We start from the raw sequence: 15,893 nt of genomic DNA, 5'->3' as shown, positions 1-15,893 counted from the left end.
TAAGCCATGGAGGTTTAAAGGCCTTGGGAATGACAGCATGGCACCTTTTGACCACTAGTCCAGTGTCTCAACCACTGAGTTACAAAAACTAGTACTAATACTAATACTAGAACTAGAACTGTTACCAGTACTAACAGTCATACCTGTAATTTACTGAAAAAAACAACACCAACAGCCTGCACTGAAAGTCCATTTCTCACTTTGAACTGCACGTTACATTGCCACGCGAGTCATCTGAATTCAAGGCAGACGCAAAGCATCATCACAGCATGTCTAAAGCATTAAAGCAGCAAGTTAACCCCATATCATTTCCTGTTTCAGATTTGCAGGGGCTAAACCAGCTCCATTCCCTTTGATGTGGAGAATCAAGAAGAGCTCATGATGGAAGTGAAGGAACGCAGACCGTACCGCTCTCTGACGGCACGGCGGGACACAGAGCGTCGCTATACCAGCTCTTCAGCCGACAGCGAGGACGGCAAACTCAAGCCAAAATCCTACAGCTCCAGCGAAACCCTCAAAGCCTTTGAGCAGGACTCCCGAGTGGCCTACGGCACACGAGTCAAAGATGTAGTTCACCACGAAGTGGATGAGTTCAGCAGGCAAGGTATGAGCTAAAGAGAAGGTCCTGAGGCGTAAACCAATTACGGTACTTCAAGCTGGCTGGAAAACCTCAGAGTACACCTTCGCTTAAAAATATATTTTCCAGAGAAAAGGGCACATACTGCTAAACTTCAGGATTTAATGCTAATTTATTGGTCATCTAATTATGTGGTCTTATTCAGAGGTTGTTTACAATTAGAAGGACATGATGAATATAATGAAGGTGCTGGCGTATATCCATGCAATCTGGTTTAACTTCTACAGTCTAATTAATTCACCATTGCCAGGCCATCCTCGTTAGTTCTCTCTGATGAGTGTCAGGATGAACCAGTGGATCATTTTAAATTCATATCCTTTTGATGAAATTTTAAATAGCAGAGTCACCTTGGTTTTTAGATCATCTCACTTTTTTCCACCTCACACAGAAGTTGATATCTGTTACATTCAGCTGTTGACATGAAAAGCTCCATAAGAATCAGTAGGTTTTTTTTCTTCTTCTGAGATATGCATCACAAAGGGATCACATTCAAGCAATTAGGGTAGAAAATGCTGTGGATATTCGCTTTGCTGTTAATTAGATTCACTTTCTGTCATTAAAAAACTGCAGCATCTAAACCTAAATAGATAAAAGGCTGCATTGTAGCCCTGCCATTAGCCCAGCAGGAGTTTAAAGGGAAAGGCTGGGGTGAATGCTAGCGCCAATCCACGGATGTCTTTTATGACCTTTTAATGCAGGAGTGTCAGACTCCAGTCCTGGAAGGCCACAGTACTTTGGAGTTTAGAACTGTAGCCGTTTTAACACATCTGTTTCACCGATTTCTTGCTAATTACCAAACCCTGAATAGGGTGAGATTTGTATCAGAAAAAACAAATCTCTCCACAATCAGTTCTGACTTTATTCCGTTTCCGTGGAATAAAATGTCTACCGTTACAGGTTTTTCTATTCCGTACGTACCATGAAAGCGTAGAAAGACATGCATGCTGATAAAGAAATCCCAAAAACCTATCCCGAGCAGGAGGAGGAACTTGTTGTGAAACGAGGCGCAACATCAGTGGTATGGACTTGGTTCGGGTTTACAAAGGCTGACAAAGAGCAGACAAATGTGATTTGCAAATTGTGCCACACGAATGTAACCATTAGCCATGCTAGCACAAGTAACTTTTATCATCTAAAAATGAAGCATGTCAAAGAATACAACGAAAGCCAACAGTAAATAACATCCAATAGAAAAGCCAATAAAATAAGACGAGAAAGCCTATTCTTTATTTTTAAAGTGTTAAAGTGGTATTTAATTTATTAAGCACGTTCCTTTTGTTGATTTACCTGAAAATCAAATAACCGTGAAATAAAATAACTTGTTCCGTGAAACAGATTTTTGGTCATTCCACACACCCCTAGTTCTGACTTAAAAAAATCTGATAGGACAGAAAAATGTTGGTTAAATTTCTGTTAAAGCAGTTCAGTAGTTCTGTCTCCAAAGAAACACATGTTTATATGAATGCTCATTCCAATGTATTATCGGTTCTATAGTAACAACTTTTTTTACCAGTATACTGGTGTTCAATTCCACCGTACAAACGGAAATCGACTTGTCAGACATTTACAGTGTAAACAAATTTTATCACTGCAAGTCTGATCTAAAATTCATCAGGACATCCGCGTGTGTGATGGTTTTAGCTTGTTTTTATCTTTTCTTCTCTTCGATAACCTTACATAAAATATTACTGGTTTAGCACCTTTAAAATTTTAGATTCTGATGAACAAGTGCTTGGGGATATCTCAGAGTGCAGAAATGGGCTTGACATCACCTTTTATATTGAAGATATACAGATTTGTGTGAAAAAAAAAATCTTTTGGAACTTGCCTATCGCCCCTGGGTAGAAACTGAAAGACTTATGAAAAACTACAAATTCTTAAACCCTAAAGTGTCGACTTTTATTTGAGCTATTAAGCACCACTGTGGAGTGTGAGATGCCAAAGAAATTCATTGTTGAACACAGAAACAACAAAACAGACACAAATGCCATTGCACCTTTTAAAAAGAGTTAATCATGGACTAATTGTTGAAGTTTTCTGAAATAAAGCATTTAATTAGCTTCAAGAGGGAGAAGAAAAGAGGACTACAATATAATAGGAACAAAGATAAGTATAATAATAATAATAAATATAATAATAACAGGAATAAATATAATAATAACAGGAACTGGCTTGTTTCATGGACACGTCACTGTATGTCCAGAAAAATGTGTCTTATATTGGAAAATGTCTGTTGTTATTGGCGTATTCCCACTTTGGGAAGTGCAGTTATTGGAACATAACCAGCTTTCTGGTGGTAACAGTAACTCACCATGAGATGGGTCTGTCTATGATTATTTTCCTATTACAGGACACCCTGCTTAATCACAGCTGACTCTGCCATCATGTACTTTAAATATAGAAGTATATCGAGCAATGTTTGATCTATAGCCCTGAGATCGGATACTAGAGATATACCACAAATAAATAATTTACTATTGTATTACTCATTCTATACCTCCTGCCACCTACTCTGAGCTACACATGAAAAGGGAAACAAGGTGACGTTAGGACTGTCAAACTTATGATTAATTGTTCTATACATAATTGCAATTAACAGTTTAATTAGTTTCTGATGATTTGATTTGATTTCATGCCACTTTTGTAATATAAGAGTAACAGCAGTGCAATAAAACTCATACAGGGCCAAATATCAATAACAATCAACAAAGTGAGTTATATATCTTTCTGTTGTTTAGAAGAACATAAGGACGAGAGGACAAGTATAATGACCGTCACCTAAAACATAAAGGAATTTGAGTAATCTAGTAAAAATTATGAAAATACATATGTTGCTTTTTAACTAATATAATAAATCTTGTAGTAATTGTAGTAATCTGATCAATCCCATCAGCAGGCCTGAGTGGTTAATGTTTCAGCTCTTATTACACAGTATACTGTACATAAGAATGTCATGTGCTCCAATCAATATTAATACTCTTTTGCTGCAGAGTTGTTTTTTCTTTCCTTTCCTTTTTTTTACTACTACAGTACAGGTGTTTTAAAATGGGAGCTTTTCAAATTAGTCAGGATTTAAATCGCTCCATGTTTAGTACTCGGACTCCGCAGTTCAAGAGGATATTAAGTACCCACAAAGCATGGTGGAAATAAAACGTGTCAAAAATCTGTTGGAAAGTAAATGCTAATTAGACATCGGTTTTCAAAGTTGCCAAAGTTCAAGTACTCCATGTTGTAGTGCCTGTGGAGGCAATTGGCATGTGTTTGAATTCACAACTTTCATTTTTCTATTTTTAGTGGAGTTTGAGGCTGTCTCCATGTTTTTCTTTACTATTATGTGTTTACTGACTATTCAGAATATACAGAATTTTATGTAACACCTGTGATCATGTAATGTCTTCATTCATTCATTCATTCATTCGTTCATTCAATCATTCATTCGTTCATTCATTCATTTTCTAACGCTTTATCCGAACTACCTCGGGTCACGGGGAGCCTGTGCCTATCTCAGGCGTCATCGGGCATCAAGGCAGTGCCAACCCATCGCAAGGCACACACACACACACACTCTCATTCACTCACACACTCACACACTACGGACAATTTTCCAGAGATGCCAATCAACCTACCATGCATGTCTTTGGACCAGGGGAGGAAACCGGAGTACCCGGAGGAAACCCCCCGAGGCACGGGGAGAACATGCAAACTCCACACACAAGGCGGAGATGGGAATTGAATCCCCAACCCTGGAGGTGTGAGGCGAACGTGCTAACCACTAAGCCACCGTGCCCCCTTGTCTCCTTTCAATTCAATGCAATTCAATTCAGTTCAATTCATTTCAATTTACTTCACTTCAAATTCATTTGAATAGCACTTTTAACAATGGACATTGTCTTTACATAACATAAGAAACATAATACAAAAAATGTAATATTATACAAAGATTAATATACAACAAATATTCAAGCTTAATATTAGACTTATATTTAAATTTGTTTGTATTTATTCCTAATGAACAAGCCTGAGATGAAAGAGACGGAAACCTTGAGAGGAACCAGACTCATAAGGGAACCTCATCTTCATTCGGGTGCCACTGGAGTGTGTGATTATAAACATACAGTCCGGGAATTGTGTATTGATGAGGAGGTTGTTGTCCTCAAAGACCACATGTAGTTGACATCTCCTGTTATAATGTCTGAATACTTCATGAAGCAAAGTCCAACTGGAGCTGGTACATCCCTAGATGCCTCAGGATCCTCACAGGGTTGGTCTCATCTCAATGAAGGTCCAAAATGTTCATGACACGGAACACAACTGGAGCTGGTTATTTCTGGTTCTTTCTGGTTTTAGCCCTCAAACATACTCTCTGAACATACTTAGTTCTTGGTACTCAGTTCTTGTACTTTTCAGTAACTAATATGAATTGTTCAGTAACAACGGTGACACTAATAGGTAAGGCATGTGAAGTAGGAAGAGAGTGAGAGTCAAATTTTGGACCTACTGATGAATCTTGGGATTTCATGAGTCCTAATCATATACTGTATTTACCCATGTAACAATTGCTTCTTCATGGATTTGGTTTTCAGGAGCAGATTTTTCCTTGCGTGATCTGGCCTTTGGTGACCCTGTGGCTCCTCGCATGCTGGCGTACCGCACAGACATGGCAATGCCACACCGTGACTACTCACTCAGCATAGGCTCTGATGCAGACACAGAGACAGATGGAATTGTGTCCCCAGAGCACGCCGTCCGCCTGTGGGGCCGAGGAAACACCAAGTCAGGCCGCAGCTCATGTCTGTCCAGCAGAGCCAACTCCAACCTGACTCTGACGGACACGGAGCATGAAAACACGGAGAACGGTGAGTGTTCATCCTACTCCTCGTCTTTCTACATGTTGGGTGCTGTGTTCCACAGCAACAAGCTTTTAAGAAGCCAATTTAGCTCCATTGTAATGTTCCCTTTAGAACTGGTGGTGCTTTGAACCTGGAGCTCTTATGGAAATGAAGAGCCATGTAAAATAATTCAGCTCGGCTCTTGGTTATAACAAGCATTCATAAATGCTCCTTTTTTATGCCGGTTGTGGAGCAATCATAATTTTTCAACCTACTTTGCATTTTGATTGAAAAATCTTATTATAGGAATAAACAAAACCTTTAGACTATTTCGTACATAGTCAAATCTGCCTGACCAATCGCATTTGTTGATGGTGAAGTGTGTGTATTTCCAGGCTGTTTGGATAGTTACGCATCATCCGTGTGTTTTGTCACTGTGATGCCAATGACCCTGAGTTACATGGTGGTGAGTTTGTCTGTTCTGCAGCTTCACATGCTGTGACAACTATGAAACAAACTGGACAAGATTATGAATCAGCCACCTCTGCTCTCATAATTGTTTTTGGATATTTCTTCCCAGGCCAGTGTAGCCATGCGTAACGAACCAGCGCAGAATTTTTATCACGACGTTTGCAGCTCGAGGCTTACTGCGAAGGACAGATTTCTACATTTCTTAAACCCTCCTACCACCCAAGGCTGAATGCATTTGTGAATTCAGCTGTCCTGCTTAAGTCCCAGTGATTTTGTTGTTGTTTCTGCTCGTGTTGTTGTTTGTAAATTTCATCCCGTCTCAGTGATTGGCAGTAATGATTTTGGCTGTGTGTACACTGGGATGCAGCAAAGCTAACAGGTGGCAGGTGCCCCAAATAGCCTAGGCAGCCATGATGGATCTGTCTTGCAGAGGCTCAGTGGTTCTAAATTACCCTCAAGGGCCCAATGAGTCTCTTTGCTTGCATGGAAGGTCACCGTGCACAGAGAACGTGTCTCCATGAAACATGTCAAGTGCGGATCCTGATTAGGCTCGGGGCCGGGCAGACGAGCACAAGGAGAAGCATGCAATCTAGATGAAAAGTTGCATGATACCGAGTCAATCAGAAAATCTTGATTTCTAATGGGTGGGGGTTGCTGGTCTTCATGCTGATGCATGTGATTACGATAATCAATGCAGTGTCACTACAGGAAGTGAAGTGAAATGATAAGGGTTAACGTTGTACTGTATATTACCTCATGGTACGATACAAATTGAGAGTTGAAGGACGAACGCTGAAACTAGAATCAGGTCTTGTGTTTTCTGCCCTGATGAGTAAAATTACATGGGCAGGAAAGACTGCTGTGAATTGCTTTAGAATCATTGCCTGGTTTTGTAGTTACAGACTTGATTTCAATTAAAATATCCTACAGCATGCAGTATAATAAAGACACTTACAGTGAAGCTTATTGCTGTCTCAATATATGTACAGTAAAATATTATAAACTGCAGATATATAAAATGTCTATTGCTTGTGCACAATACCTGCTGAATAGTTTTATGAGGGATGGGGTAGCTTAGTGGTTAAGGTGTTGGACTGATTGAATGATTGGATGATTGTCAGTTTAAATCCCGGGTCAACCAAGCTGTCGCTGCTGGGCCCCTGAGTTAAACCCTGTGTTGCTTAACTGTAATTGTCATTCTGCACAGTAAATGTATATAGCCAGCGAAAGGCATGGCAGAAAAATGTTAATCAGGTAGAAGATGTAAGGCTATGAAATACATGCCAGAAATCATGTCATATTCTGCAGTGTAGAGCAAATGTTAAGCTTGATGGTTAAGACAATGGGAGACTGATCGGAAGATTTTAAATTCAAATCCCAGCAGCGTGAATCTGCCCCTGGTGTGTCCTTGAGTCAGATCCTTAACCCTCACTTGCTCAGTTGCATAACTATGATAAATGATGAAATGATGATACCTCTGGTAAATACATGTTGTTTTTTTTTCAGATCTTCCCTCTTTCTTCAGTGATCATCAATCCCAACCACTGACTCTATGTACACACTGAGAAAAGTGTTTGCATACTTTACCAATAATTGTGAATGTAGCAAAAACAACACTACAAAAACTATGGGAATACTGTTATTGAGGAATGAATGATTTTGAGATGCTAAGTGTATGAGAAGCATAGTGAAGATTCATGTGCAACAAGCTTTGTTTCAGATCTTGGCAAACTGGGTGCAATAACAGTCCAAGTTCCAAAACAGTAAGCCAGACAAAGGTCATAACACAATCAGTAATATACAGCAAGGACAAAGGGTAATTCAACAAGAAACTCTAAAACACAGCAAGGGTTCTGTACATGATACAGCAACATCAAAGCTCAGAACTTGCTCAGCTACATGGACTTAACAGTAAATAGCTGCATAAATACTCTACTGACAGTTTTAGGGGTTTTTTGATAGTGGAAACAGTTTTGTATTTTGTCTGGTGATGAGATTATTATGGTATTTTTTATGAGCTAGATTTGATCTAAACGTGACCATATGAAAAGAAATTTGCCCCTGTTTTCAGGAGATCACAAGCTTAAATCCCAGCGATAATCAGCCAATATGCTCTCTGATTGGGAGCATCCAGTTTCTGCATCAAACACATAGCCAATCAGGGGCTCACGTAGGCATGTGAGCTCATGTATGCAGATGATGGTAGATAGCTTGTTCATCTGTATGTCTGAGGCTGCTGTGAGATACAGCGTGAGCAGCGGGTCGAAAAGATGTGCTCGACTGGCTGCACGTTTCTCAGAGGAAGTGGAAGTACATTTTACCCTTCACCCTGCTCGCTTGGTAGTCGTTGCATGATATGAGAGAGCTGACTGGTAGATGGGAATTGGAAACTAGAAGGAAAATAATTTCAGATAAAAGTTTGTTCTCGTATTTATGTTGTTATGCAGCTTTATCTTGTCTTTGAATTTCCTTCAGGATCAATTATCTATCTATCTATCTATCTATCTATCTATCTATCTATCTATCTATCTATCTATCTATCTATCTATCTATCTATCTATCTGTTGGTCTGTCGGTCTGTCTGTCGGTCTGTCTGTCTGTCTTATACCTTAATCAAATGAGTATAAGTTACATTTAAATTCACTTTATTTATTTATTTATTTATTTATTTATTTATTTATTTATTTTACACACACCACCTAGCAAAGCTAGTGTTCCGAGGTTATCTCTCTCTCTCTCTCTACTCTTAGCTGTTTGTCTCTGGAACAGCAGACTGTCCAGTGCACTTCTTATTCCACTCGTCCAAGCAGAAGAGTTCTGGCTGTCACCGTTTAATCAGCTGCTGCTTAATAACATACATTTTCTATATGACAGGTTAATTAAAATCCACTGAGCTACCCAGATTACTTGTTCCTTAAACACTGTACACCAACAAGTCATTTACTTTGTTACTGCAACCACAGGGTTCTTTCATCTCAGAGGTAACACACACACACACACACACACACACACACACACACACACACACACACACACACACACACACACACATATATATACACACACACACACACACACATATATACATATACATACTGTACACACACACACACACACGCACACACACACACACACACACACACACACACACACACACACACACACACACACACACATATATATATATATATATATATATATATATATATATATATATATATATATATATATATGTAAAGACATATACATACACACACACACACACACACACACACACACACACACACACACACATACATACTGTACACACACACATACACACACAGATATTTATTACATCTGAGATGAAGGAACCCCGTGGCTACAATAACAAAGTACAAGACCTAAGTAAAAGTTATAGATCTCATTTTATTTTTGTAAGCAGTAGCTCAGTGTGTCAAGACATCAGTCTACTGATCAGAAGGTTGTGAGTTTAAGTCCAAGCATTACTAAGCTGTTCGATTGTGTAAATAAGAATGAACGTTGTCTGCATAAGAGTAGGTATATAATTAGATATATATTTAAGAAAGCCAATTACTTGGTGTTTCTTAATATATAATTTATATCTCATTTAGACAGAAACTGTGATTACTTTGGAAGACTGCTGTAAGAGGAATGATATCAGATCTCAGTTTGCATTTTAAAAATGAATTGGTTCATGCAAGCATGTAAATTATGTACAAATATTTTCAGAAGTGCGTGCATTGTTATTTAGCAATTAGCATCCAATTTTCACAGCACACACCAAACACAGTGTTTACCAAAGAAACAAGTGTGAGTAAATGCACCACTCAATCAATTAGTTAACATACTCTGTTTGTGTAGGAGGGATGGGTGTGTGTGTGTGTGTGTGAGTGTGTGTGAGTGTGTGTGAGTGTGTGTGTGTGTGTGTGTGTGTGTGGAGGGATGTATGTTAACAGAGATAGATTTAGCACAATGATCATGTCATGCCTTTAATATTTTGAGGATTTTTTGATTTGTAGACATTAAAATCTCATTTATTTGAACTGATTGTGATTGTTCATGTGATTATGATGCAGTTATTATACGGTGTAACTACGCAACACTGTGTGCATGTAGTGCACTTTACACACACTATACAGTAGTGTGCAGTTTGGGATCATACTCACAGCTCTCTACTCAGCACAAACAGCAACATGAACATGGAGATGCGAACCATTACTGTTACAAAGCAACAAACAACTGCCTTAATTTGTTCCTCAAATGCAAATATGTCACCTGCTTTTATTGACATGCAAAATCCTTCTCTCTTTGTTGAAATGCTATTAGCAAGCTAATAAGTAATAATGACCATTGGAGGTCTGCTGAATAACAGTGTTGGGAAAGAGCAGGTTTTGTGGAGAGATAGAAAAGGTACTCTATGATAATTTATATGCTATAGAAGCTTGGTTTTGTGAGCAAAACAGATTTTCTTGGTTTTAAATGTGTAAGATAAGTTGTAAGATCAGTGTTGAGTTTTGTAACGGTAATATTTTTATAATTGCAATCGTTTCTGCAGTCATAATCATCTGTGAACATAAAGCATTATTTGTCATGTAAATCATTCTTTGTGAATGTAAATATTTTACAAATGAAAAGGAAAAAACTGCACAATGCCATCTGGGCATCTGATCCTGTGACTTTTGGCAGCCATCGTTGCGTCCTCACTGACCAAACTTGCAGGCGTGTGAGTAAGCGATAGAGTTTTGCGAAAGAAGAAATCTAGGACACCAAATCACGCTGCCAAAACTCAAAATCACATGACCACATGTTCCCTGGTGGGTGTTTGCAGATTTTCTGGTTCATTTGCAAGACATTCTGTACACATTTGCAAACAGCGATGAACAAGTGCACATGTTTTACAGACTGAGAGTTCCAAGCTAGTGGTGACTTTCAGCTTGGGTCACTTTCTGAGTCTCAGTGATCCTGTAAGATCGAGTGCTTTATCCTTCAGCCATGTTCCAGAAGAAGAAGGCTGCTCGAGGCGATACGCAGCCGGACTCGAACCAACAGCAGAACACACAGCGTTTTCAGTCACTAATCCCCAACTCCGTGACTGCACTCAAAAACTGCACCAGTTCACATGTATAACTATTTCGCTATCACGGTTAAGCTCCACCAAATCTGCCGGAATCTTTCTTAAAACCATTTATTTTAGCAGATTTGTTGCGTTCCTTTGGAGCGGCCGTGTGAGTTGAGTGACGTCCGTTCAGATGTAACCACCTTCTCACTGTAAACACTTTGTAATCAATGTAATCTTTGTCTGTGGACCGTTTCCATTTCACTCAGTCAGCTGGGAAATCTGAGGTTGCATTGAGCGGCTTCATACTTTCACCAAGGGCTTACACTAGAAAGCTACATCAGGAGTGATGGTTGACCTATTGGGGGATGAATCAAGCATGAATTAAAAGGCTTTTACAAGGACTAAATCATTCCAGATGGTTGCACTTGAGTTGTTTAGAGCAGGTTTGTCTGGTGAGCTTTGTATAGACTTTACCTCAATGAAATCAGAGATGATTCAGATTACCAGCGTAACATTCTGTGCTTAAATTAAAAACTGATACTTAATTTTCAACATAAACATTTCAGAAAACATGCATTTAAACATTAAAAACATGTTAATAATAGATTAGATGCTATGTAATATTAAACAGAATTTACAAAAAACAATAAATAAATAGCAGCCGCACAAAGAAGGCTGGTGCGCGGTTCTGCAAATGATTAGACATGTTTAATCAATATAAACATACAAAGTTTTCTTTGAATCTTCCACCACATGGAGGTTAGATAAAAACTTATGAAAAGCTACATATTCTTCAAAAGTTTCTACTGTTAGATGACACAACAAAAACAGGCACAAATGCTGTTTCTTTGACCTCTGGGAAAAAGAGAGAAATTCGGCTTATGTGATCAGGTGAAATTTCCCTTATATTTCACATGGCTGTTCAGGGTTGAGTGAATGTTGTGGGACAATAAAATGTACATTATTTTTTATAACCTGGATGATCTTCAGGCCTAAGATAGATTCACACGTTAAAGCAAAATAATACTGTACGATTTCTGAAAGATGTTAATGATTTGATTTCAAGCTAAAATGTAGTTAGTGAAGTTGAATTAATTTAATGTATAGTGTAGATTTGATTTGTTTTAATAACATTACATAAGTTTGGTGAAGTAAAATGCCTTTTGTCTTTTCTTCCAACATTATAAATGCAATACGATACACAAATGACACCGAAATCAAATCGACTCACTATAAATCATTTATAAAAGGCATATTTTTAAAAAAACATGTAACAATGCATTTTTCTCAGGCTCTTCCTTCTTTTCTCGCCTTTTAAATTCACACAGATTTCCTATTACAGTCAAAAGTCTAATTATAGGTTCTCATCCTATTTCGGAGTCCACGGCATGAGAAAATGATTTACGAGCACATGAAATCGAGTGTGAGGTGAAAATTAGCGAGGCTCAGGTCTTCTTAAGGGTCGTGTGCGTTATTGCAGCATGATTTAGCCTGCAATATCCATTAGCATCTTTTCCACTCGCAGGCGTGGCTCGGATAATGTGGCAACGTAATCACGCTTTAAGGCACATGACAGTGAAGCGAGAACCGACTCCTAGAACCGATCGGTGAGAAAAAGCTGTTGATTAGCAGCTCTGCTATGATCTATCCTTACACGCCGCTTGTGGCTGTCTGAGCAAATTGACAGTAGCACAGCAGATGGGATCTCTTACAGGGTGAGAAACTTAGAAAGATTGGAGAATCATGTTTGATGTCTATACAACGTGCCTAACTGAAAGCACATTTCTTTATCGTATTTTATTTTCTAAATTTGTTGTACTTTTTTATATAGCAAGAACAGTAAAGTAGGTTAATTTTGGTGAACGTGCCTGTGCCATACAGCGACTGTGTACAGTGTGTAGGTGTCACAGCTGAGGCTCAGAACCTGCGGGAAACTTTGAGCTGCTGATAGATTGAGGTTAAGAAGAAAGGCTCGGGGGACGCGATGAGTGTTTTGCTATGATCGTGGGATGTTCTGAACAAATCCAGATGTTCTAACAGTAATTCTTACCGTAATGGAGGAGTAGCAGCTTAGAATGAATGCATTCACTGGAATGAATTTGGCTTCATATTATTTTATCATATGATATAGGAAACCGTATTTAATTATTTTAAGACCAGACAATGTTTTGTCCAGTCTGTCCAGTCTTCAGTATTCCCTGCAACCTTCAGTGTTTTGAGATGCTTTTTTGCTCAACATGGTTGTAAGGACTTACTCTAGACTGATTTCTATCGTTTCACCTTTTTCATTCACAGGAACCCCCAACCCCCCCCCCCCCCCACACACACACACACACATGATTATGTATAAACTCTATAAACCAGCGGTGTCCAATCTTATCCACAAAGGGCCGGTGTGGGTGCAGGTTTTCATTCCAACCAAGCAGAAGCCACACCTGATTCCACCTGTTTAATCAGTTGTTCTTGGCTTTTAGTAGACTCTGGTGTGGCTTCTGCTTGGTTGGAATTAAAATCTGCACCCACACCGGCTCTTTCTGGATAAGACTGGACATCGCTGCTACAAAACTGTTGAGTGGGACAATCTAAGGAGCTCAGGGCCCATATTCATAAAAAATCTTAATTCACAAAGCATCTTAATCCTTAACAGAGCTCATAAGGTCAAAAAGTCTTCTTTGAGGCTCAAGAGTTTCTTTAGCAGAGGAGAAAATTTCCCAAAGGTGAATAGGAAGAAGAACATGTACATTCACACAATATTCAATACTGATAGTGAGTTAACAAGATGCTACAGACCAATCATATTATATGATCTCATGATCACTAAGCTTCACATTTCCCCATGTTCTGATGTCTGATATAAACAAAGCTCTGGACTTGTGTGTGTATGATTTGATCCACTGCCATTGGCTGATTGGATGACTGCATGAATGAGCAGACGGACAGGTGTTCCTATTACAGCGCAGTGCCAGCGAGTCTACGTCTTTATACAGTGTCGCTTTATTTCACTTCTTGTGTCGGTTTCTGTTAAAACAAATTTTTGTTGTGTTTGCCTCATTGATTTTGTTGTTCTCTTGTTTTTAGCACTCAGCCACATTCATTTTTAACTTCACTACACCCCTGCATTTTAAAATGACAGCATTACCTTAAGTGTGTGTGTGTGTCGATGTGTGTGTGTGTCTATGTGTGTATGTGTTTGTGTGTCTTATACACTCAGAAACAACGCTGATGTGCTGCTATGAGCCATGGTTTGCTACAAAACTTCAAGCGACACCTCTTTATCTGTTCTTCTATCCAAATTGCACTTGGTCTACACTTTCTGTTGCTCTTTGCACATTGCATTTCTGTTGTCCTTTATACCTTGTGTGTGCTCTGCTTACTCTGTGTAGTCTTGTGTACTCTGCTGCTATGTTGTGTGTCACTCCACTGTCCTGAACAAACAACATTTCTTTCCAGCAAGGCCATTTGCCGTGACTCCTTCGCATATTCTGAAGAAAGACCCATGATAATTGCGGACAAGCTTATTTGTGTTATTTAAAGAAGCTCTTTGGAGCGGCTTTTTTTGTCACATGACCACGTTATTCCCCTTCAGCTTCTGCACCCACCTGAAGCCTTTGATATATGGAGCGATGCTTTTGAAGCTCGCTCCATATTTAGACTGTTGCATTGCTCCGTCGCTCACTTCTTGCCCACCCGAGTCTTGCGACTGACTATCATGAGTCCATGGCATGAAGTTGGCGGAGTGTATTCAGTGCGCCATGTTGTACAGCTGCACAGAGGGATGAGGTTACAGGAACTGACCTTGGAGCAGTAAAGAAACGAGCTGGAAGGAGCGAGCATTTTGCATAGATGAATTTTCCTTCAAACGCTCTGATTGTGAAAATTGATTTCTGCAGATCTCGTGGAGGACCGTGGCTGCATGTGCCATTTCACAATCTGCATGAAATGAGTTGCGCGACCTTCTTTCCTAACACGAGTGATAGAAAAGTGTGCTGTCCATGTTTCCAGCATGATAGTGAAACAAGACATACTCCTTCTTTGCATGTTTCTTTATTTTTTTCCCAATTAAAACAGGATAAATGTTTATTCTTTATACATGTGATTCGTATTATATACTGTGTTACCTTTTATTTATTTTTTCCTTTACCAAACTAAATTTAGCTGGTTTTGAAATATGATCAGAGACTCAGTGAAGCCGTGGCCAGTGGTTCGATTAGCAGATTAGGTTGTATTGTGGGTAACATGAGGCCTTTAATGTTTCCTCTCTAAATGTTGCTTGTTTTATTTTTGCAATATAAGAAGTCTTTTTTTTTTTAAAGGATGTTATTTACATCACTTTCCCTCTGGGCACATGTTGTCTTATGGTGGGCTACAAAGTACCACATTTGACACAGACAGCTCTGAGGCAAGATTTCCATTGTTTAATTAGAGACGTTGTTTATTACATGCAGCTCTTAGGAGGAATTTGTAGAGGAAATTGGATATCTTAAAGCCTTTCTTTCATTCTGGATAAAAATATAGTATATTTTAGCACATTATTAAATGTTGCTGTAAGTATGTTAAGCACATTGATACCACAGAGATGTTTATGTTAATGTGTTGTCCTTATATGTTAGAGTTTGGTTTTGTTCATGATTTGGTGAAGCTTTCTACAAGAAGACGTTTACTGGTCTGTTTGTATGTTGTTGTTGTTTTTTTAATTTATTTTTTTTATTGATGACATCCAGTTAAAAAAGGAAGCTGGTGAGGAAATGATTCTGAGGCTGTTTCCATAGTAGATGTTAAAGCACAAGTGATAACAGCAATACTGTTTTTTTTTTTTTGTTTTTTTTTATATTCTACAACAGTGACTAGAACTCTATATGGATAAAAAGCACAACATATTAATAAAAACAAAAAC

General features: G+C 38.8%; 1 protein-coding gene across 6 annotated transcripts in view; it reads left to right on the top strand.

Moving 5' to 3' along the window:
- The window catches only part of tenm4 (teneurin transmembrane protein 4), a 188,938-nt gene that overhangs the window by 49,770 nt on the left and 123,275 nt on the right, over positions 1 to 15,893 (top strand). For all 6 annotated transcript variants that reach the window (XM_047820862.1, XM_047820861.1, XM_047820860.1 and 3 more), the window contains exons 2-3: positions 322 to 604; positions 5,221 to 5,493. In XM_047820862.1, coding sequence (XP_047676818.1) covers positions 379 to 604; positions 5,221 to 5,493 — 499 coding nt within the window. In that variant the 5' untranslated portion in view covers positions 322 to 378. The remainder of the gene's footprint in view (positions 1 to 321; positions 605 to 5,220; positions 5,494 to 15,893) is intronic.

Source organism: Tachysurus fulvidraco, chromosome 11 (genome assembly GCF_022655615.1).
Source record: "Tachysurus fulvidraco isolate hzauxx_2018 chromosome 11, HZAU_PFXX_2.0, whole genome shotgun sequence".
NCBI lineage: Eukaryota > Metazoa > Chordata > Actinopteri > Siluriformes > Bagridae > Tachysurus > Tachysurus fulvidraco.
Note: the sequence above shows the minus strand (reverse complement) of the source record. Positions and strands in the feature narration are given on the sequence as shown.